The following is a 23,395-nucleotide window of genomic DNA, read 5'->3' on the forward strand; positions in this document are numbered from 1 at the left end:
CTCACATAACACCAGAACCAGGGGACAGCCACTGCAGACAAAAGAAAATATTTCTTTACTCAGCGCATCGGTAAAGCAGCTACCACGTTTTCCAGACTCACAAAGAGAGTCTGGTCCAACAAGAAGCTGACGGAACATACCAAGATCCAGGTCTACAGAGCTTGCGTCCTGAGTACACTTCTGTACTGCAGCAAGTCATGGACTCTTCGCTTACAACAGGAGAGGAAAATTAACGCTTTCCACATGTGCTGCCTCCGATGCATCCTCGGCATCACCTGGCAGGACAAAGTTCCAAACAACACAGTCCTGGAACGAGCTGGAATCCCTAGCACGTATGCACTGCTGAAACAGAGACGCCTGCGTTGGCTCAGTCATGTTGTGAGAATGGATGATGGCCGGATCTCAAAGGATCTCCTCTATGGAGAACTCGTGCAAGAAAAGCGCCCTACAGGTAGACCACAGCTGCGATACAAGGACATCTGCAAGAGGGATCTGAAGGCCTTAGGACCTCAACAGGTGGGAAACCCTGGCCTCTGAGCGGCCCGCTTGGAGGCAGGCTGTGCAGCATGGCCTTTCCCAGTTTGAAGAGACACTTGGCCAACAGACTGAGGCAAAGAGGCAAAGAAGGAAGGCCCATAGCCAGGGAGACAGACCAGGGACAGACTGCACTTGCTCCCGGTGTGGAAGGGACTGTCGCTCCCGAATTGGCCTTTTCAGCCACACTAGACGCTGTTCCAGAACCACCTTTCAGAGCGCGATACCATAGTCTTTCGAGACTGAAGGTTGCCAACATGATGTAAGAATGCCAGATGCAGGGGAGGGCACCAGGATGCAGGTCTCTTGTGGTCTTTCTTGTGTGCTCCCTGGGGCTTTTGATGGGCCAGTGTGAGATACAGGAAGCTGGATTAGAAGGGCCTATGGCCTGATCCAGCGGGGCTGTTCCTATGTTCTTAGGTGGGTCACAAGCCAATGCAGGTGGATCCTCATTCATTTCAATGTGTATTTTATTTTTAATAGACTTGATGCTACCATGAGGTGTGACTGCATTGGGGTAAATGTTATAGATCTGTACTTTTAACCAGTTACTATGTATATGCTTTTAACAATGATAATCAATGGGGTGTACTACAGGGTAAGTGTGGATAGGATTGCAGCCTTTGGGATGTTTGGGGAATTTTTTTAACAGATCAGCATCTGCTTGGGAAGGTTAGGAGGGTTCTTCTGTATTCTAAATAAATTTTTAAATTTATACTTATTGTAAACTTTTAATTTACTTACCTACTTATTTGATTTAACTTCATTGTATGGGGTGTGTTAAAAATTTCCCTACTTGATAATGTCGCTTCTGGCGTGACATTACCTCCAGGTTAATGGCATCACTTCTGGTGGATCCTGGCAGATTTTCATTCTAAAAAGTGAGTCCCAGTGCTAAAAGGTTTGAGAACCTTCTTTAACTAGATCTTTTGAGAAACATCTGCCCGTGATATAGAGTTAGAATGTTTGTATATCTGTTCTTTCTCCTTTGGTATATCAAAGAATTCTATTGTGTTATTTAGAATTCCTCAGTTATCCTATCCTTACTACATAAGAACATAAGAACATAAGAACAGCCCCACTGGATCAGGCCATAGGCCCATCCAGTCCAGCTTCCCGTATCTCACAGCGGCCCACCAAATGCCCCAGGGAGCACACCAGACAACAAGAGACCCCATCCCGGTGCCCTCCCCTACATCTGGCACTCTGACTTAACCCATTCCCAAAATCAGGAGGTTGCGCATACACATCATGGCTTGTACCCCATAATGGATTTTTCCTCCAGAAACTTGTCCAATCCCCTTTTAAAGGCGTCTAGGCTAGACGCCAGCACCACATCCTGTGGCAAGGAGTTCCACAGACTGACCACGCGCTGAGTAAAGAAATATTTTCTTTTGTCTGTCCTAACCCGCCCAACACTCAATTTTAGTGGATGTCCCCTGGTTCTGGTATTATGTGAGAGTGTAAAGAGCATCTCCCTATCCACTCTGTCCATCCCCTGCATAATTTTGTATGTCTCAATCATGTCCCCCCTCAAGCGTCTCTTTTCTAGGCTGAAGAGGCCCAAACGCCGTAGCCTTTCCTCATAAGGAAGGTGCCCCAGCCCCGTAATCATCTTAGTCACTCTCTTTTGCACCTTTTCCATTTCCACTATGTCTTTTTTGAGATGCGGCGACCAGAACTGGACACAATACTCCAGGTGTGGCCTTACCATCGATTTGTACAACGGCATTATAATACTAACCGTTTTGTTCTCAATACCCTTCCTAATGATCCCAAGCATAGAATTGGCCTTCTTCACTGCCGCCGCACATTGGGTCGACACTTTCATCGACCTGTCCACCACCACCCCAAGATCTCTCTCCTGATCTGTCACAGACAGCTCAGAACCCATCAGCCTATATCTAAAGTTTTGATTTTTTGCCCCAATGTGCATGACTTTACACTTACTGACATTGAAGCGCATCTGCCATTTTGCTGCCCATTCTGCCAGTCTGGAGAGATCCTTCTGGAGCTCCTCACAATCACTTCTGGTCTTTACCACTCGGAAAAGTTTGGTGTCGTCTGCAAACTTAGCCACTTCACTGCTCAACCCTGTCTCCAGGTCATTTATGAAGAGGTTGAAAAGCACCGGTCCCAGGACAGATCCTTGGGGCACACCGCTTTTCACCTCTCTCCATTGTGAAAATTGCCCATTGACACCCACTCTCTGCTTCCTGGCCTCCAACCAGTTCTCAATCCATGAGAGGACCTGTCCTCTAATTCCCTGACTGTGGAGTTTTTTCAGTAGCCTTTGGTGAGGGACCGTGTCAAACGCCTTCTGAAAGTCCAGATATATAATGTCCACGGGTTCTCCCGCATCCACATGCCTGTTGACCTTTTCAAAGAATTCTATAAGGTTCGTGAGGCAAGACTTACCCTTACAGAAGCCATGCTGACTCTCCCTCAGCAAGGCCTGTTCGTCTATGTGTTTTGAGATCCTATCTTTGATGAGGCATTCCACCATCTTACCCGGTATGGATGTTAGGCTGACCGGCCTATAGTTTCCCGGGTCCCCCCTCTTTCCCTTTTTAAAAATAGGCGTGACATTTGCTATTCTCCAATCTTCTGGTACCGTGGCCGTTTTGAGGGACAAGTTGCATACCTTAGTCAAGAGATCTGCAACTTCATTCTTCAATTCCTTAATAACCCTTGGGTGGATGCCATCAGGGCCCGGTGACTTATTGATCTTAAATTTATCAATGAGGTCTGAAACATCTTCTCTTTTAACCTCTATCTGACTTAACTCCTCGGTTAGGAGGGGCCGTTCGGGCAGTGGTATCTGCCCGAGGTCTTCTGCCGTGAAGACAGATGCAAAGAACTCATTTAATTTCTCTGCCATCTCTAAGTCTCCTTTTATCTCCCCTTTCCCTCCCTCACCATCCAGAGGGCCAACCGCTTCTCTGGCAGGTTTCCTGCTTCTAACATATTTGAAGAAGCTTTTATTATTCCCCTTAATGTTGCTGGCCATGCGTTCCTCATAGTCTCGCTTGGCCTCCCCTATCACCTTCTTACATTTCTTTTGCCACAGTTTATGTTCCTTTTTATACTAGAATATACACAGTGCTAAATTTCTGAAGAAATACCACTTTAAGCGTTAATTGTATCCATATATGGAAGAGGAAATGTCATAGTTAGAGGAAATGTCAGTTGCAATATACAGTTGCAGTATTTTAATTGTGTTAGTAAGCATGCTCCTTCCAGGAAATGTATGACTTACTAAATGGTAATTTAATTAAATCTTTCCTTTTTTCTAGCACTTTTGCCTTTATTGTGGCTCCTCTTCTGTAGTAGAGCTTTTGTCTTGAAATAGATTTTGGAAATATCCTAGTATATAATCAAGTAACTGTTGTCTTTCCACATCCCTTGCTGCCCTCAAGCAATACTAGAGGTATAGTACATCTTATACGCTATAGTTACAACCTAGTGGTTCTCAAACTGGGGTGTTGCAACGCCCCAGCCAGAGAGCCCTGGCCTCTTCTCCCTTAAGGGATGGGGAGAGAGGCAGCTATGCGATCGCCAGGATTGTGTTGCTTTGTGTTTGCAATTGTGAAACCAGAAGTGGTTTGCGATCGTTATTTTTACGGTATTTTAAATGTATTTTAAAATTATTTTTATGTATTTTATGTTTATTATAGTTGTTTATTGTTCTTTCTTCAATGTAAATGTGTCATGTTTGACAAACTAAATAAAAAAAGAAAGAGAACTGTCTAGAAACCACTTCAAACATAGTATTTGCACTTAAATTATATTATCCCACTGGAAAAATAGACATCCCTGGAAAGTGGTTTGTTTATTACTTCCATTTATTGTATAAAACTCTGAGAGAGCATCCTTGCAAAGCTTCTCGTGGTCGTATATTCTGTGGCATACCTGATAGGGGGAAAAGGGGCCAAATGCCCCAGGCGCCAGGCTTGAGGGGTGGCACTGTGCCACCATCCACTCCCCGTGACACTTAGTCGACTGATGCATGGATCTCAGGGCCACCCTGGATGCGACCTCCCTGACCCTCCAAAGTCCTTGTAAAGCCCTCGGAGGGCCCCAAAAAAATCACTCGTGTTTTCACGGAGGGAAATGGAAGTGTCATTTTTATGCCCTTAGAAGACCTTTTGAGGACCAGGACTCACCTTGTCCTGAGCAGTGCTTACCATTCTGCTGCACCACCACATTTCTTTTAAGCTGAACTGGGCACAGGGATGCAAAATGGTAAGTGTGATTTGTGGGGGGAGGAGGCCTTTTTCCAAACCATGGATCCTTCCCATGGGCCAGGGTTTGGAGAACCCTGCTTTAGAGGGAGTTATTTTGCCCCACCATAACCCTACTTGCCTTGGGTATCCTCTGTGCTTCCCTACCTGCACTTTGAAACATTTCTGGGCTGGGCTCTAGGATTTTGGGCAGCCTGAAGGTGGTTGAGGTTGCCCTTGGCCAGGGTCTAAGCCACAGTCTTTTAGCCCAAGGATCAGCTGTAGCCTAGCAGGAACTCTTTCTCCTGCACCACTTCCCTCCTCACCTTTTCAGGTAACTTCATCCCACTGACCCTTGTCTCTTCCTCTCCTTGTTTGGCTTGCCCCGTTGGCACCCTCCTTGCTCCCTACTCTCTTGTCACCTTCTGTCATCTCCACTGTTTCCTTTTGCTAGCCCTCCTGGTTTTCAGTGGCATCACTTTTCCTTGCCCTCTCTTCTTCCTCTCGTTGGCCCACCTCTTTCTCCTTGCTCCTCCTCTCTGCCTCTTTCAGGTATCTTGCTCTTTCATTGTAGCCCCTTCTCATCTCTTCATTCCATTTGCCCTTCCTCCACCTCTCTCTCTGCTGCCTTCTTTCTCCCCTAAATCCCCTGAATTGTAAATAATTTAATATTTTCTTTGTAACCATTAACAAGAAATGTTGTGTGTCTGTGGGGGGGGGGGAGGTGACATGACTCTAGGCTCCCTCACTTCTTTCTATGGGAGGCAGTGGCCTATTATCACACAGAGTTTTGGCAGCAGGCATGTTAGAACAGTGATAAAAACAAATGGCATCATGGCTTTAAGCAACCACACAGGGAAATAGCTCCTGGAGCCCCCAAGCAAATGTGAGCTTGATTCACAACCTGTTCAGTGACATGTGTCATTGCTGCACATCTGGCCTAAATCAGGTTTGGCCTCCTCAGTCCCAAGACGAAATAAGATTTAAATTGATCCCAGTTACTCAAAGGGATGTTCTGAGCCTTGAAAAACCTGGCAGCTGGTTTTTACAGCTACAGGTAAACCTGCATGCAGTACATACAGCTGGTTTTTACAGCTACAGGTAAACCTGCATGCAGTACATACAGCTGGTTTTTACAGCTACAGGTAAACCTGTATGCAGTACATACAGCCACATAGGGAGCTGGTGGTTTGTAGCATCCAGTTGTGTGAGGAAGCAAGTCTTACGATGGAGTTTCATACTTCACGCTATAAGTGTACCAGCAGCTGCCACATAAGCAAGGGCTTACGTATTCCTGTTCTTAGAATAGCAAAGATCAGGTAGTTACAGTAGTGTGCATGAAGGACCATTTATTAGTTTTGTGTTAAGCCTGGGTGATCTAAGCTGTTTCCTTGATAGAACATGGTGGTCATGTTAAACCCTTGATAGTTTCTGACTGCCCTGACTGTTCAGGATTTGATTGCTGTTGACCCAGCATCACTAGGAAAGCAAAGACAAACTGTTTCAGAGCCAGAGCAATGATCCAAGAAAAAGTTGGAGCTTGTTGGTTATTAAATAAACTGCTTCTCAGTTTGCTTGATGTGATGTGTGATTAAATATTCTCCTTTCCTGAAGCTACTGAAAGGTTCTTAAGGCTTAATGTGTGCAACCCTGGAACTTGTTAGTATCAGAGTATCAGTGGCGCGCACACTGGGCCTCTGAGCATGTGCAGAAGGTCTTTCCAGTCTGTTAGAATGATACAGGCTGTCGCTCTCTTATTTGGGATTAAGGGGAAAGGCTTGCAGATCAGAAAGCATGTATAGGCCATCTAATGTTTTAGAAATAAGCATTTGTGCATGTTCCATATCATCTTCATAACCCTAGTGTGTAGATTTATCTCCCTTTCCAGTGGATTTTTGTGCTTGTCAAAATAGACAGCAGTGAGGCCTAACACACAAGACATTTGGCATTTATGTGTATTCTGTGGGGTTTTACACCCTGACAACTTTATTTTGCTGTCTCTTATAGCTAAATACATTGGCAGAAGAAAGTTTGCAAGTACCTCCCAATATCAGTCTTCCAAGAGCAATGACACCAGGACAAGTGTCTCTTTTGAAGGAATTTTGAAATTGGGGCAAAGCATTTGCCTTTTGCTGACAAAAGATAGTTCTGTAATATGGCTATAGCCTCTTTGCTGTGTTGTGTTTGTCTTTGTGCCTTATCTGTTGTGAAAAATGAGTGTAGAGCTTCAGTTTTAGCATGTTTGATTTGCCTTTCAGTGATTTTTCTTTGTTAGCTTAAATTAACCATTTTTGAAAGGCTCTCATACAAAATAGAAAGCTTCAAACTGGAAATGTCCAAAAATCACGCTACCACCCATGGAGGGCACAACAGAGGGCCACTCGCCCAACATCTTCCTCTGTATCAGCCCACACAATCCGGACCACATTCACTGCAGAGTAGGTGTGCTGTTGAAAGGTATCTGCAGAGCAAATAGCTCTGGGTGACTCAGCTCCTGTGTCTGACTCAGGAGCTGACAAAACTGTATTTTTTTCCTGAAGCAAAGCTTGGCGTGTGTTAAATATTACCATGCCAATTGTTCAGGGAGCAGAAAAACAGACATAAATAACTGTGTTCTACATTTTTAATAAGCCATTTAAAAATAGCAAATCAATCTGTTTTGTGCTCATGTAGCACGATCTACTGTGATATTTTGAGGCTCTGCACGAGTCTAGCACCGTCCCTGACAGCTGTTTCCCAGCACACTTGGAACAAACGTAGCTCTGTTTGTTGTGGACAAAGGCCTGTAGCCAAACCTGCAGTTCTGAACAACCTTTTAACCAATATATGCCCCTTGCTCCCACCACACTAGCAGGAGAAACATGTTTGACTGAAACTGAAAAGTCTCTGAAAGTCACCATTGTGACTTTGGTGCACATTTTGAAGCATTTCACTTAAACATGCAGTAATAACTGATTTGCCAAGCTTTACAATTGGGCTTTCTGTGTATCTAACTAGCTTTAATATTATGGTCAGCCTTTTCTGGAAATGCAGTTGTCTTATAGTCTCTACCATCCAGCTGCTTGTGAGTGAACTGCTTCTCCCTCAAAGGCGGCACTCCTGCCAGAAGAGCACATTAAGGCATGCAAGAGGAGACCATACGCAAGGTTTCCCTCCCCCCTTTTCTTCCATCAAGGCAAGGACTTTTTGCATTGGGGGGGGGGGTCAACTTCTGCTGAGCATGCAAAATTCATTGTTTTGGCTGTTGCCCTCCCATGCTTACAGCTGTCAGTTACATGATGGTGTGCGGGAGGAATGACATCTGTGCCCACTGGACAACATGTTAAGTTGAAGCTGCCCTCTCAGGCTGTTTTGCCCCTACCATACTGCTGTCTGCACATCCCTGACTTCCTCTGTTAGACCTGGCCAACCCCCAGCTTTGGATTGCTGAGGAGCAGCAGCAACAGGCGTGTTCTGTGATACTGGCTATGCAGATGCCAGATACTGGCTACGCAGGACCAGCAAGGAGACTGGGGAGCATTCAGAAAATGGGAAGGAAAATATTATCCAATAGATGGAGAGAAGGGGGAGGAATGGAAGATGATGATGATGATTATTATTAACAGTATTTATATACCGCTTTTCAACTAAAAGTTCACAAAGCAGTTTACAGAGAAAAATCAAATAACTAAATGGCTCCCTGTCCCAAAAGGGCTCACAATCTAAAAAGATGCAAAGGAATACCAGCAGACAGCCACTAGAACAGACAGTGCTGGGGTGAGGTGGGCCAGTTACTCTCCCCCTGCTAAAAAAAGGAGCACCCACTTGAAAAAGTGCCTCTTACCCAATTAGCAGGGCCTGCTAATTGGCCCTGCATGAGCCAATTCACTGCATGATTCACTGCATGAGCCCTCTCTTTTTTGCTTCTAGCCCTCAGCAGCATTTTGTTGCAGGTCCCACTTTTCTTTACATAATAGACACTGCAAAAAAGGGGGGGAAATAAAGCTTTTCTTTAGCAAAAATGCTTGAGGCCAGAGCTCTGACTCTATATTGAAAAGCTCGGTTGGATCAGATTGTAATGGCTTTCAAGTGTGTAAGCTTTGGTATTTCTCTCTTGGTTCCTTTTCATCTACACGTAACAATGCAAAGAGGCTTTCAGTTTTTCACCAGTCTCTGTTCTTCAGTGAATTTTCTCCCAAGTTCAAACATAAGTTTTCTGACCAGATCTCCAAATACTCCCAGATCTTCCAAGTATTTCCATACTTCTGCCAGAGACAGTGTACAGTTTTAAAGTTCTGCCTTATTCTGACTGCCCCATTTTTATAGTTTTTATCTTGCCTTCCCATGCTAAAACAAGCACAACGCAGCATACATTGAGCAAATGCTAAAATTCAGGATAAAAAAACACAATAAAACTAATATAAAAGCTGCATCAGGATCAATATTTTATTTTTTCTTGGTGTCAGACAACCTTTCTCTTAGTAATAACCCCTTATGAAGCAGTCATCTGACTATGAAAAGGTCTCTAGTGTCTAATTCATTCAAGGTGGGATGGATATTCCTGATATGAGCAGCATGGAATGGATCAGGATCCTCTTGGTGTGTCAGCTGTACTGCTACATGACTAATTTCTTTACTGGGCTTAGTGAGTTTGCCTTGGAAATGGTGAATGCAGACTTCATAATATCAAAGTCAAATGTGAGACGACTGACTTTGGTATGTGTGAAGGGGCAGGATGAGTTAGGTACTTTATGGTGGCCTATTAATTTACCATGTTGAAAACATATAAATGACAAAAAGCCCAATATTGCATAACTTGACATTTTTGTAATAAATGTATACTTTGAACACCTATTTTGAACTCCTGTGGAGGTCAAGCTTGTGGCACATGCCCCTGTTGTCTCACTCCTATTATGGTTCACTTACTAAGAACATAGGATGCCAATGGTTTAAGGCTAGTTGTGGCTCTCCATGATCTTCCTTCCAATTGCAGTTTAAGATGCTGGTGTTGGCCCTGAGCAACCTGCGCCCTATGTACTCAGAAACCTGCCACTGGCGCTATGGATGCTTCAGAATTTGTCTTTCTACAACTTGTTCTGTATGACTGGCATGCAGACATGCCAGGGGCCTGAAAGCCAAGCATCAATTCTGCTGACTTCTGTGCTGATTGCTGCTAGTGGGTGATGTGCGTGGGCAACTATTATAAGAAAAACAGGGATAATTGCTTCAAATCTGCTCTAATGTATGAGAGTTCTATTTAGCTTTTTCCGTCTCTGTGGCTACAGTATCTCTGGGGTGTTTATCTGAAAGTAGTCTAGGTGTCAGAGGTTGTCCTTGCATTTACTATGCAATTTACTACAGTTGGGGACATGACTGAGTGTTCTTCCATGCAGAAGAATTCCCTGAACACAGAAAAGTAGATGTCTGGCACAAGAGTACTAGCCTGGCCTACTTCTGGCCCTTCTACCCTCTTTGTGTAGGGATATTTTTTTTGGGAGGAACTTCAGTCAAGGTTGACCATGTCATCTGCTGAGAGCTATGCCCTAGTGACAGATGGTAGATGGGTACTGGCTATTGATGTATCTGTGTGTACTTTTTCTGTTTTGGCATTGTACCCTCAGCTTGGGTATACAATTTTACTGCTACTTCATCTTGCAGGTATGTATTGTACTGAGGTAGCTCTGTGGTAGAGCACATGCTTTTCATACAGAAGGTCCCGGGTTCAATTCCCGGCATCTCCAAGTGGGGCAGAGGAAAAGAAAGAAAGGGATAAAGGTGAAACTGAGGCTTAAGATAAGTTCTGTCTTCCTTCCCTCCAAATGAAGCTTATGGAAAAATGAACCCAAAGTTTGAATTCTTAACTTTTTTCTGTGGTTCAAAGCAAAATGGGTGCAAATTGTTCTGCCTCTTTTCATCTTTTTGGCATAGTGTTTGCTGGTGCTTAAAGGTTTTCTTGATACTTTGTAACAAAAAACCCAAATACAAAATTTAAAAAAAACAAAACTGCACATACATGTACTATGAGATACAAGGTGGGGAAAAACTGTGGGCTCAAAACAGGAGTCTTCTTAACTTATTCCATTGAACAATCTTTTTCTCCCCTCCCCCACAATGCATCAAACAAGAGCACATTTCTGTAGACGTGTGTTTAAAACCTTTCCTGCCTCCCCGTCCACCACACATGCACCTCAGTTTTGTCTGAGATCTTGCTGAGTGTAGGTGGCTAAGGAATTCCATGTCTCCGCAATGACTGACTAGGATGATTCAGTTGAATGTAGAGAGAAAAAATGACTCTGAGAGGCAGTGAAGTGCTGTGTTGTGTTCAGAATGCTTACTCCACGTCCTTTAATTCCTGAAAGCTGCTGCTAACCCTTGCTCACCTTCTTGCACAACTCCACTTTGAGATGGAGGGAGGTCCCAGCAAGCAGGCTATAAAGTTACACTACTGCATTCATCAACAGGAGGAGGTCAAAGACGCGAAATGGATGATGGAGAGTAAACTGTGGAAGTATTTGTTCTTAGCCCAGCCCAGGCTTGAGGACCCTGTTCTTCACTGTCATCAGCTAAGGGCGCAATCCTGGATTGCATTTGGGCTTGTGCAATTACCTTGCGTCAGCTTGGGAGCTAGGCATGTTGCGCTAAGGTATGTTTGTGCCTCCTTGAGAGTCAGGGAGGCCAGTGCAAAGACTTGTGCCAGCCTCCCTGCACTGCTTTCCTGGAGTTGTTGTAAAGCAGTATATAAATACTGTTAATAATAGCCACTGAGAGATATGCAATGTTGGCATGATTAGAAATAGTTGCTTTCCCTCTGCTAAATATAAAAGAGCCACTTTAAAAGGTGCCTCTTTGCCCATTTAGCAAAATTTTAAGATAAACAGTTATGACCAGCAGATAAATACTATAAATCCGCTAGTTGTGTGCCCTACTTTTTTTGGTGCTTATCTTTTTTTTTTTTAAATAGCCCTTTCTGTGTAAATAGTTTATCATGTGCACGTCTGTACTTTTTTCATTGGAACCAGTTGGTTTCCCAATGGCATTCCACAGATGCTAGCCATCAGATGATTTAAGTGAAAAGAAACCGTTGTGTTCCCAGAGAAGGAGTCATCTTTCTTTTTAAACCAGCCCATCTCTCCCCTCCACTCTTATTTCCTAATGTTGATGGCATATTTAAAAGTCTTGCAATGGGTTGTCTTGCCCTCCAAGAACACACTTCCTTTTATAGTATCCACATGGTGTTATTTTTACTGCTTTCAGCTTAGTGCTATTTCCTGTTTCCAATTATTTAGTTACATGCCAAAGCCCCTCTTTTTCTCCTCCTTGCTTCCTTACTAGTTTTGCCAAGGCATTATTGTCATTTCAGTGGGACGCTGCCAGTGCTGAGGTTTTAATGGGCTGTGAGCAGGAAGTTTAGCTATTTCCTCTGCCTGTGAGGCCATGATGTCATAAGCTGCTATGGGCCTCTTTATCATATGCTGCTGTTGCTGAGGTCTATGTGGAAAGAATGTAAACAGTGCTTTCCAGATGTTCCCAGGGAAGCTGCGGGTCCATAAATGGGCCATTTTGTTCAGTAACATTATTATAAATTTGTGTGGGGTGGAAAATGAATCAGACTGTAAAAAAACATATAGCTCGGAGAACATCAAGTGCTACAGTCTTGGTTGGAGTGGTACAATTTTCATGCAAGGATCTCAGGGTTTTTTGTGTGTGATTTGTTTGTAAGCACCCCTGCATGAAAACTGTACCACATCGAAGGCTGAAAGCTAGCTTTCTCTTGGATCTGTAAGGTCTTCCTTCACACAGAGGGGATTTTGAATGCTGAACTCTTTACATCTTGGAAAGGGGTCCTGTGTTTGAAACCACCTTCTGTGAAAAGCTTCAAGTTGTCATCCTAATTATGTGTTTCTGTGATAACTGTGAATGGCCTCCGGGCATCTTATTGTACATCATAAACTGGGAAATTCTCTAAAACTATTCACTCTGCTTCCGTATTGTCTGCCTGCGATATTTATAGGTTGCCTGTCCCCAGATTCAGAGCAGCTTGCAGTGGATAGAATACCACTAAAACAAGGGGTGTAAAACTCATTTAATACAAATTAGCATTCATGATGCCTACTAAGGACTGGAAGTGATGTCATTAAGCAGGTCATGGCCAGAAATAAGCACTTTTTTATCACTTAGGAACTCATATGCTGCAAATGACAGAAGAGAAAATATAAAATCTTGACTGTATTTTCAAGACATGGGACAGCCCAATTATCAAGCAGGATGCCCATTTAGCAGTGACAGCACAGCTCAGCAGCTGAGAGCAGCTGACAGTGGTGCCTGGAGAGTGTGAGGGCTGGATAGAGAACTTACGGAGACAGCATCTGACCCCTGGGCCTTATGTTTGACATCCCTGATTTAAAAAGTATAACAGACACTAAAAACATACACAGCCTATTAGTCAGTCAGAATAGCAGCATCTTTCACCTCTTCCTAAAATCAACCAAAGAGCTGGACCTTCATGCTTTCCTGGGAGGGGAAGATTCCATATACTGAATAAGATGTGATCTCAGTGATCCGAGCTAAGCATGGGTACTGACTTAGTAAGAGACTGTCTCTGAGGGGTGTGGATCCCAGTGGTAGCCAGTGCAGATAATGTAACACAGGTTCATATCTCTCAGTACATATAAAGAGGTGAGCAGCTGTATTTTAAACTTGCTAAAATGTCTAGGTTACATTGGAGGACATTAGCATAGTCAAAATTTATCATTGCAAAAACATGAGTCAGTATAGCAAGATCACTTCTGTACAAGAAAGAGTAGTTCCTTCCTACACAATAAATGCATTATAAAGCACCTCTGTCTGCCACAACCACTTGCTTATCAAAATGTTGTGCTGGGTCTAGAACTGCACACCAGTTCAAGTAGGAACATATCAACCCTATCAGTCATAGACAAGCCAGCCCCCTTCTTAGTCCTGCAGGTGACTCACAGAATCCCCTTTGGTGTCTGAATTGAGCTTCAGCCTGTTTGCCTTGAGATCGTCGGCTCTTATTTGGGAAAGAAGTAGCAGCCCCGGGATGTGTATAAAACCAGCTGCCATCCGCATACCGATGACCCCTCCTAGAAAATACTGATGACACTGCACTCCAAAGCTATAGATTGTCTTTCCCAGTGGCTTCATATAGATATTAAATAGCATTTGTGGTAGCACCAGTGCATGCTACTTCTCCTGTCACTAATTTCCCCAAGGATCTACTTGTGTGGGTCCTTGGGCAGGAACGAATTGGAGAACCAGTTCCAATACCCTAATGCAGTGGTTCTGAAACTTACCACCCTTTGTCCACTGTGCCCTGTTGTGGCGGTGCCATTGTGCAAGTCGTTGCACAATCTCAGCCTAGTACACCAGGAAGACGAGACAAGACAAGGCCAAGGTGTCCTGAAGTACCACAGTGCAGTCTGGGAACCACTGCCCTAAGCAGATGGTCAAAACAAGTTCTAAGAGTTGTGTCATCCACTGTATTAAAAGTCATGGGAGTGGGTAAGGTGGTTGATTTTTTTTTTCTCTTTATCCATCTCCTTTGTCTGCTCATGCCTGGCCTTTGGGGCTGCTTTGTACATTAGTTTTCCTTCACAGTGATGAAGATGCCCTGCTCACCTTAACCAACCTCCTAGGAAAAAAAACCCTCAAAAAACTGCTGTGTGAGAGTTGATCTCCTTTGACATGGAATGTCTGGGTCACTAATATCTGCAGGTACCAGCTTTTCCCACATTATATTAACATCACAAAATGCAGAGCGATTATGTTTCTGTAGTAGTTAAGGACATGAAAAAAGCAATGATGTGAGATTGCTGAAGATGGAATTTCTGAATTGTTTATGTGATGATGATCATAGCATACTACATAGTAAACCAAAATTACAGTGATGATTCTCTGTGATCTGTTCATATGCTAACTTTTTTTCCTGAAACCATCTTCTTTTGATTAACCCTATTTCATAAAGAGAGTCCCCTGCAGTAATATGGGAGGTAAAAAGTTAAAAAGTAGGATGTAGTAGATCTTTAAGCTAAGCGAAGGTACAGTACTCTGTATGAAGAACAGTTACATTTTAAAACCACCTTGCAAAGAACAATTCTGGGGTTGTTCCCATGTTAGTGGGCTGACCTGCCCTCCTGTGCACTTCTTTCAGCACTGCCCCCCTTGTGTCAAGAGGCAAGGAGGGAAGGAACTGAGATATGTGTCATTAGTGTTGCAGCTGCTGTTCTCTGTGCTCTGGAGGATTCACTTGGAACGCTTTCTTTCCAAACTTGGATCTATGAGTTCTAAGTCTAGAAAAATAGCAATCTCTTATGTGGCTTCCGGTTCACAGTTTAAAAGGATGTTATGGAGAACTTCATTCTTCCACTCACCTTTGGAGGCGGTAGCTCTGAAAGGAAAGAGAATTTTCATGTTCATAGTTTGGTCCCTAGGTCTGCTTTCCAGAGGCAGCATGTGGCTGTTTGCTTCCCCTTCCAGGAAGGAGGAGAGAAGTAGCTTGTTACGTAGCTTTCCAAATCTGTCTTTGTATTCAGCAGAGTGTGTCAGAGGCTGTCTTAGTACCCCTTTTTGGAAGAAGGAAGAGGCCATCAGCTGAGTGTCATCTTTGCATGCCATAGGTGACTGACCAGTGGCCACCCACAATCCTGGTTCAGAAGGGCTGCTGATGGTGGTGGAGCTCAGTTTAGCACCTGTGTTAAAATTGCAAGATTTGCAAGGTTTTTTCTGGCCTGGAAAAAACCCCCAAACTTACTTGTTTCATGACTGGTAGTCTTCCATTTTTTTAAAAAGTAACTGCAGCTGCTCCTTAAGGACACATTGGTCACCTTTTTATAAAGATCTTATCTGGAATAGAGTGAGCTCTGTTTTTTTAAGTGAACAACTTGACCTAATAAATGAAATGATGCCTTTTCTGCTGCAATATTTAACAACCTTCTAGGACCCTGACAAGCTGGTCTTCTGTTTACAGAGAATTCTTTAGTTTGGGGGGGGGGGCGGCGTGATTTGTCATGTGAACTGCTCGCATGCAGTCTTAAAGTGGTACAACCGAGACACAGGCTTGCCTCTTCATGTATTGCTTGGGAAAGCCAGCTATCAGAAATGGGATCCAAGTTGAGACTGTGCAGATGGAAGCTAAGTTTGCATTGGTTCCTATTGAATTATGTGAAGTAAAGAGAATGAATGTCCATCTTGAGCAGGGTTACAAGGGATCAGGTCTGTTTCATGAGTGGGAATTAGAGATAGGAGAAAAAGCTAGAATCCTCCATCCCTCCATTTTCTTTCCCCTGCCCCACCAATCAGACTTTACTGACCTTTAGCTAGTAGTAATCATAAAAAGTAGTTCACTTATATAACTGTATAAAGAGAATTATTTTGTACTCCAGTGTAAAATGAAAAATGATGTTTTTGGAAATCTTAATGGAAAATTTCTCAGCATTATTTAGCACTCTGTTCTCAGAATACGTCACATGTTTTATAGCATTTGTTCTTGTTTTCTTTCAGGTTTGACATCTACAGAAAGGTGCCAAAAGACCTTACACAACCTACCTTTACAGGTGCCATTAGTAAGTACCTATCTGTATCTCTGTGTATCTCAATCTAAAGTTAGAATTCCAGCATTTAAAATGGCATGATTCCTATCCCAGAGGGCAATGAACTTTGCAATTTGTAGCACTAACAGCTTGCTGTGGCTTTGTACTGAATGGCTCTCCCAGTTAGCTTGCAGGCCAATGTGAGCAATCAGGTAGCACATGGAATTAAGATCTAAGAGACCTTGCTAAGTTATGAAAACTGGATAGCCGGTGGCAAGTCTTTTCTTGCAGGTGAGTGGCACTGGATTCTTGGCTGAAAGCAAAGAAGCTGCTCCCCGGAGATTAAACTGAAGGAAGAAGATAGCTTAATATGATCATTTTGCCACGCTTTCTTTTTTTTTTTTCTGAAAAGTGACTATCACTGGCCATCTCTTTCCCCAGTTTACTTTGTTGGCACATGGTTTTGTATTAACATCATCTTCTCACTTGTGACCTCATCTCTCTTCCTTCCTTCTGAACAAGATTGAAACATCTTGGCTGAGTAATGTAATTTCACACCATAATGACAAGTGACTGTGCTGCACAGTGTGGTAAACCCACATCAGTTTGATTCTGCCAAGTCCGTAATTAGATGCCTGCAGTTGCTCTACTGTCTTGTTGTACATCTGTTTTCTTGATCAAGTAACTGTGCCCCAGTTCACTTGCTCTTATAATTTGGGTTACTGGTCCTATACATCCTTGCTCATGCAAACAGTATCTCATCCCTTGGTGGTTATAGGTAAATAGAACTAAGTCAGTGATGCTGAATCGTACAGGGCACAATATGAAGTAACAGCAAAGAAACATTTGACCACATCTGAGATGCCTTACCACAGATTTCGTGGTGGTAAGCCATTTCACTTAAGAATATCAGTGCCTACTCCCTTTCTTCACTTTGCTCATCTAGCCATTAAATTACTGTTTTCACTATACTGTAACTGTTCATATTGGTTCTGAGCAGTAGGGACTACTTCCCTTTTCAACTGTCCATTCTGTGGTTTTGAAAGCAAACGCAAGAACAATTGTCTGAATCTTTGTGCCAGTTTCAGATTAATTGATGAGGAAATCCTCCAGATGTATTAGATCAGTAGTTCTCAAATTGTGAATCTGTGTCCCAGTGAGTTGCAATTCAATTTTTGGTGGTTCATAAAACTAACAGGGTAGATTAGGCTATGTGCATAAAGCGTTAGACAACTTGATACTTGGGAGGGAGCACTACTGCCCAATCACTGTTATAGCAACAGAGGCTTGAGTGACTGGTAAAGTGAAACTTTATATGGGTCTCGATGCTAAAGAGTTTGAGAACTACTGTACCTGTATTAGATTGTTCTGAGTTTTTTTTGGGGGGGAGGGGGAAGCAATTCCCTATATTTCTCCATGATGTTAGGGAATTCTGCAGAACCTTTTAGACTCATCTGACTGGTATTTCACAAAGAGCGCCAAGCCTTATACTGTTGAGAAAGTTTTAGAAATTGTGTGGCCGTTGTGAACTTCTGTAGGAAAGATTGGCAAGAGATGCAGTGATATTCAGCAATATCTTGGGTATGGAGGTGGTCAGGATTCTGGATGAGAGTGTAGACAAATTTTGAGTTTGATAGAAATGGGAAGGTAGTGCTAGGACTCTAAAGGATAGACTAATCATTCAAAATTCAAAAGAACTAGGGAGATTTTTTTTTTTTTTTTGCAGTCAACAAGGGCAAATGTGAATTATTGCACCTAGGAAACAAGTGCAAAGGTATAAGATTCAGGGGCAGAGATTTGACTAAGAAGCAGAGCTTGCTCAAGAGGCTTATAGGGTTTGCAGTGGCCAACAAATTGAACGTGAGTCAACAATGGCTAGTGCAGATATAGGTTGTTGGCAACAGCACAGTTTCTAAGGCTTTGAAATCACAAGTTCTACTTGGCTCAGCACAGATTAGACTGATCATGTGTAGAGTACTGTATTCAGTTCTATCAGCACCATGATTCAAGGGAGACAAAAGCATAATGATTCAGAGGAGAGCCACAATTATGATAAACCATCTAAAAGACCAGTTCTATGAGGAAAGGTCCTGCATGCTCATGGTTTTTCAAATATGGAAAAGGATTTTAGACAGAGGGAGAATGGCAATTGTTCACTTGTTCTTTTTTTTTTTTTTTGAAGAGTGAGCTAGAAGTCTTAGCTTTTAAAGTACAGGAGACTAGGTTTAGTTTAAATGTTAGGAGGGGCTTCTTAATGTTCAGTACAGTTCCACAAAGGCGCAAGCAGCTTAGGGGCGCTGAGGAATCTCTTTCCTTCCTTGTAAACTGAGAATTGGAGGATCTCAAAAAGCTGTTGGGGATAATTTTAGGTATAAGCAACCTAGGGTGGGGGGAAGGGGGTTGACTTATATGTTCCACTGAAACCTTCCCAACTCCATGATCCTTAACCATATGCTCTTAGCAGGTAATCCAGAGACTGAATTTGAGGAAAACTGAATTTGGGGAAGAATGAGACTTTGGTTGTGATCGAGAATAAAAGGTAGAGGAAGATCATAAAACACTTTTGCAGATATGAACTTTCTAAAGTATGAGTCTGTTTGAATTCACTCTTTAGACAGTGTATGCATTCACCATACTGAATGCATTAAAGTGTGAAAGAGAGACATGTGCCACCTCTGCTCTGTAGTGCATGTTGTTCATTTATAGGCCTATGTCTTCCCTTTATAATGCTTGCCAGAGCAAACGTGTCTGCTGTGTGAACATTAATGACCTGCCAGCTCCTTAAAGCTGGCTCTGTTCAATAGGTTTTCTGTCCCATGGTGATTGTGGAGTCCAAGCTACCTTTTCCTGCTTAACCCATTTTTTGCACACGAACTCAACCTTCAGCAGGCTGAGGGAACTCTCTCACCGTCTATTAGGAAGGTGATGTAAACCTTGTTGCTAGAGAGACCTTAGAGGTACATAATGTCACCGATCAAGTTTCACATAGCCTTCAAAGTGATATTGATCAGTTGGGGCCAATTTTCAGTTATAATCCTTTACATAATGCCTTTGGCATATTTTGCGCGAGGAAAACAATTGCACACCATCTCTTTTGCATCAATCAACTGCTGAGTGCCCTGCTCATATTGCATTCTACTGTATGATGCCTGCCAGTTGCTTTTCCAAGAGTACAGTGTATCATTATGCTGGACTGCCCATGTTTGGAAACGAAGGTTGCAGAGACATATACCCTGGCACGTGACCATAAGCATCCCAATGGTGTGAGCTGTCTTCACATCTTGACAGGGGTAAGCAATCTGGGCAGCTGTTCCATCAATCCCTTGGCTTAATAGTTACAGTGGGCACATAGTTCATATGGATGTGTTTATGCGTATGCATGACAACATTGTGCAAAAATACAGTACTGTAATGCTGCATAGGCATCGTGTTTTTAAATAAGCACTACAGAATTTATTATTTATTTACGTACATTTATGGACTGACTTTCAGCTATAACGGCTCCGAGATGGCTGGCAATTAAAACAATTCAGAATTAAAATACTACCCATGTGTCTTTTGCGATAAAACCTTGTTCCTCTCACCGGGTTGTGCTATTGCATTGTCTAATGTAGTGTTTCTCAAACTGTGGGCTGGGGCCCACTAGGTGGGTCGCGAGCCAATTTCAGCTGGGTCCCCATTCATTTCAATATTATATTTTTAATATATTAGACTTGATGCTATCATGGTATGTGACTGCATTTGGAGAAATGTTACAGACCTGTACTTTTAACAAGCTACTATGTATATTCTTTTAACAATGATAGTAAATGGGACTTACTCCTGGGTACCTGTGGGCAGGGTTGCAGCCTAGGATTGTTAAAAATGTTCCTGCTTAATGATGTCACTTCTGGTCATGACGTCACTTCCAGTGGGTCCTGACAGATTCTCTTTCTAAAAAGTGGGTCCCGGTGCTAAATGTGTGAGAACCACTGGTCTAATGTGTTACATGCATCTGGAACAGGATTGAAGGAGTCCTTTAGGCAGCTGAGCCCTTCTATGTTGCAGCAGAGCTACCTGTGCTTAATTTTTCTTTTTCTGTCCTGACTGTGCTGAGTCAGACTCTAATTCCTAAGTTTCACAAATTTTAGGAACGGATTTCTGGATGTCACAGGAGACTTTGATCGAAGAAGGGGATATGGAGGTGCTGGTTTGCAAAGGAAACTTGCTACATGACTTTTTCAATCTCAGATCATCATATTATGCACAAAGTAGCATGCATGTATCTTAATCAAATTTATACTTTACATTGATTTCTGCCTCCCCTTGTACCCTGCCTTTTGTGAAAGGGAGAGTTGGTTGTGCAAAAGTTATCATACTTTCTACCCTCTTATCTCTTCCTTTCCATTCATTAAAAGGTCCTTGCAGGTATAGGCCTGGATACTTAAAAAGTAAGTAATTTCAGCAATGCTACTTAATGTGGAAGCAGTGCACTTTGTCACCTTGCTGGGCATTTTTTTTGTTTTTGTCCTTCCCTTGAGTTCCAACAGCCCAGAGGAGTTACTTCCTGTTCACTGTCCTGAAGTCAGGCTTTGGTCAATATTTGCGTTCCTGCCGGCTAAGCATTTTTTTCAAAGTCAGTTAGAGAAATGGCTCTGCACCCCTTCAGTACTTCTTCCAGGGACTATAGGCACTTGAGGGCAAATTATTTTGCTCCACTAGCCACCTTGCCCCATTACAGAAACATTTGTGACACATGTGAGAGAAGGACTGGCTTTCAGCTCATAATGAAAAGTTGCTAAGCAAGTTCTGTGTCCTTTGGAGCCCTCTGCCAGTGATGACATATATGGTAATATCCGTCAGATGTGCCATATTGATAAAGAGTTGCATGAACATAATTCTGACAGACTGGTCTATGTAATCCTTGTGGGGGAACTGCAGCATGCTTGCTCCTACAGCTGAATTGCGCTTTGCAATAGAGTGATTATCTCCATAATTTGCATCCTGTTTAACTCTTACTCCAGAGCAAAATGCCAATGTGTGTGGCTGAAGGAACTGCGTGTTCATTTACACAGAAGCAGATAATACTGTATATGTACTTGCAAGATAACCAGTCAAAGGGGTTGTGCGGTCATTCTTTCCTTATGTATGTGTGTTAAGGGCCTGTAGTAGCATGATTTGTTCTATTCTCAAAACTGAACCACAAGGAAGAAACATTTGTGTATACATGGAACATTTTTGGAGGATTTGTCTTAGAAAACTCATGTATGCTGTGTTGATGTGCTCTTTGTTCTAAGGCGAAGAAAGCTGTAATCTTGCATCAGATAACCAAAATCATTTTTCTAACAATTATTCCATTTTAAATTTCCCCCCCTTTGCCTGGCTTTTTACCTTGTGACACTTTAATAGTGCTGATTTATTAGAGAGCACCAGGTTCAGTGCTTCCATCTTTAAAGTTTGATCTAATTGTCTGAGTGATTTCATTGTTTAGATTGGTATAATTTAACTCTAGTCAAATTATAGAGTTAGATATAAAGTTGTAAATAATTTAACTTTAATTTTGATTACTCAAGATGTGGTGATATTTAAGTCAAAAGTGACTGGGCAGCTATATGTATCTTATTCACATTGCTTTGTTTTTATAAAGGGAGGGGTGTGTGTGTGTGTGTGTGTGTGTGTGTGTGTGTGTGTGTGTCCTATACATGAAAAGGAGCATGTGCAAGAGAAGAACAAAAACCTATCATATGCTCCACTGCTTTAAGCAATTCTCTCCTGGCCCAGGTCTGACACTGGGAGTTAGATAGTCTGGGAGAAAGTTGATGAACATAATGGGGCAAGGTAGGGGAAGGGAGAATGAGGCTTCATTTCCTTCCCACATCTGCTCATTTTCATTAGCTTATTTTTGCACACACATTCACGTATAAATTGTGAATGAGACAGACATATGAACAGCTACTTCATCACATCTGGTCCCTAGAGAAGATAGACCAATAGGAGATATTTGTTTTAGTATGTGAGGAGAAAGTGGAGGTTAGATTTCCAGATGTTCTTTTCCTCAGAAACATGTCACCTGATCTGCATAGGCAACAGGAGAAGGTGGTAGGATGGACTGTGCCACTTCAGATTTGCAGATATTTGTCATTTTTTAAAAAACACTTGCCCAATACAACAAACTCCTGTAAGTTTGTAAAACAAAATTCAGGTTCTGTTCCAGCTTGCTCCCTGTTGTACTTGTTTCCACTTGCAGGGAATCTTTTCTTTTTTCTTCTTGGTCTCTGTACAGTCATACATAGTCAAATTCTGTGAATGTGCAGAGCTGAACCTGGAAGCTTCTAGGGTTTCATTGGTGTTTCTGTCCCTGCTTTTGAGTGAGGGAAGCCCCATGAACCCTTTGTGCCTCATGGCCAGGGCGAATGCCCAGTCCTCAATTCCATTCTGACTGAGGAGAAATAAGTAGTTTTTTTTCTTTTGTTCCTTGTAACATTTTAAGAGATTTTAACCTCAGTTGTCATTGTTATTCTTAGTAGTTGTTAGCTGTTACTATCTCCCCCCCCCCAGCATAACTCTTGTTTCCTTTGTTTGGGAAACAGCCATCCACTGTACAATACTGGCATTCACTGTACAAAGATTTCCAGGCAGAAAAGGAAGAACAGGAAGCTTTGCTTCAAGTTCGGTCTCTGAAAGCCAACCTTTACTCCCACTCCGAGTCATCCCTTAGGCAGGGCAACTGGGGCACTTACCTTCTTGACCTATATATGGATAATGGGAGGGCTCACACTGGCTGAATTGTCTCGGGCCCACACTTTGCCTGCACCCTTCTGGAGACAGCTCTGCTCCCACTACAGTGGCTCCTGTGAATCTGCTTTTGTTTCCACCATTGACAGTAGGTTCTTAGAAGCAAGAGAGTCAGATGGCGCACAAACTCTCCTCAAAGACTCACTGGGATCAAGACAGTGTCCATAAGGAGTGTGGCATATGCCATAAGTCTTGCTTGGGGAGACTTGTCCATATTCTGGTTCCCATAAAAACAAGGTGAAGTCAATGCTGCAGAAAAGCTTTCTTGGGCCCCAACATTAATGCTTTCCACCTCAGTGTCTCACATGTTAACACCAACCAAAGACTCTTGTTTAA

At 42.8% G+C, this 23,395-nt stretch overlaps 1 protein-coding gene across 2 annotated transcripts in view; it reads left to right on the forward strand.

Annotated features, from left to right (window-relative positions):
- The window catches only part of ERGIC1 (endoplasmic reticulum-golgi intermediate compartment 1), a 90,417-nt gene that overhangs the window by 11,457 nt on the left and 55,565 nt on the right, over window positions 1–23,395 (forward strand). For both annotated transcript variants that reach the window (XM_066615888.1, XM_066615889.1), the window contains exon 2: window positions 16,257–16,318. In XM_066615888.1, coding sequence (XP_066471985.1) covers window positions 16,257–16,318 — 62 coding nt within the window. The remainder of the gene's footprint in view (window positions 1–16,256; window positions 16,319–23,395) is intronic.

This window comes from Tiliqua scincoides, chromosome 2 (assembly GCF_035046505.1).
Source record: "Tiliqua scincoides isolate rTilSci1 chromosome 2, rTilSci1.hap2, whole genome shotgun sequence".
NCBI lineage: Eukaryota > Metazoa > Chordata > Lepidosauria > Squamata > Scincidae > Tiliqua > Tiliqua scincoides.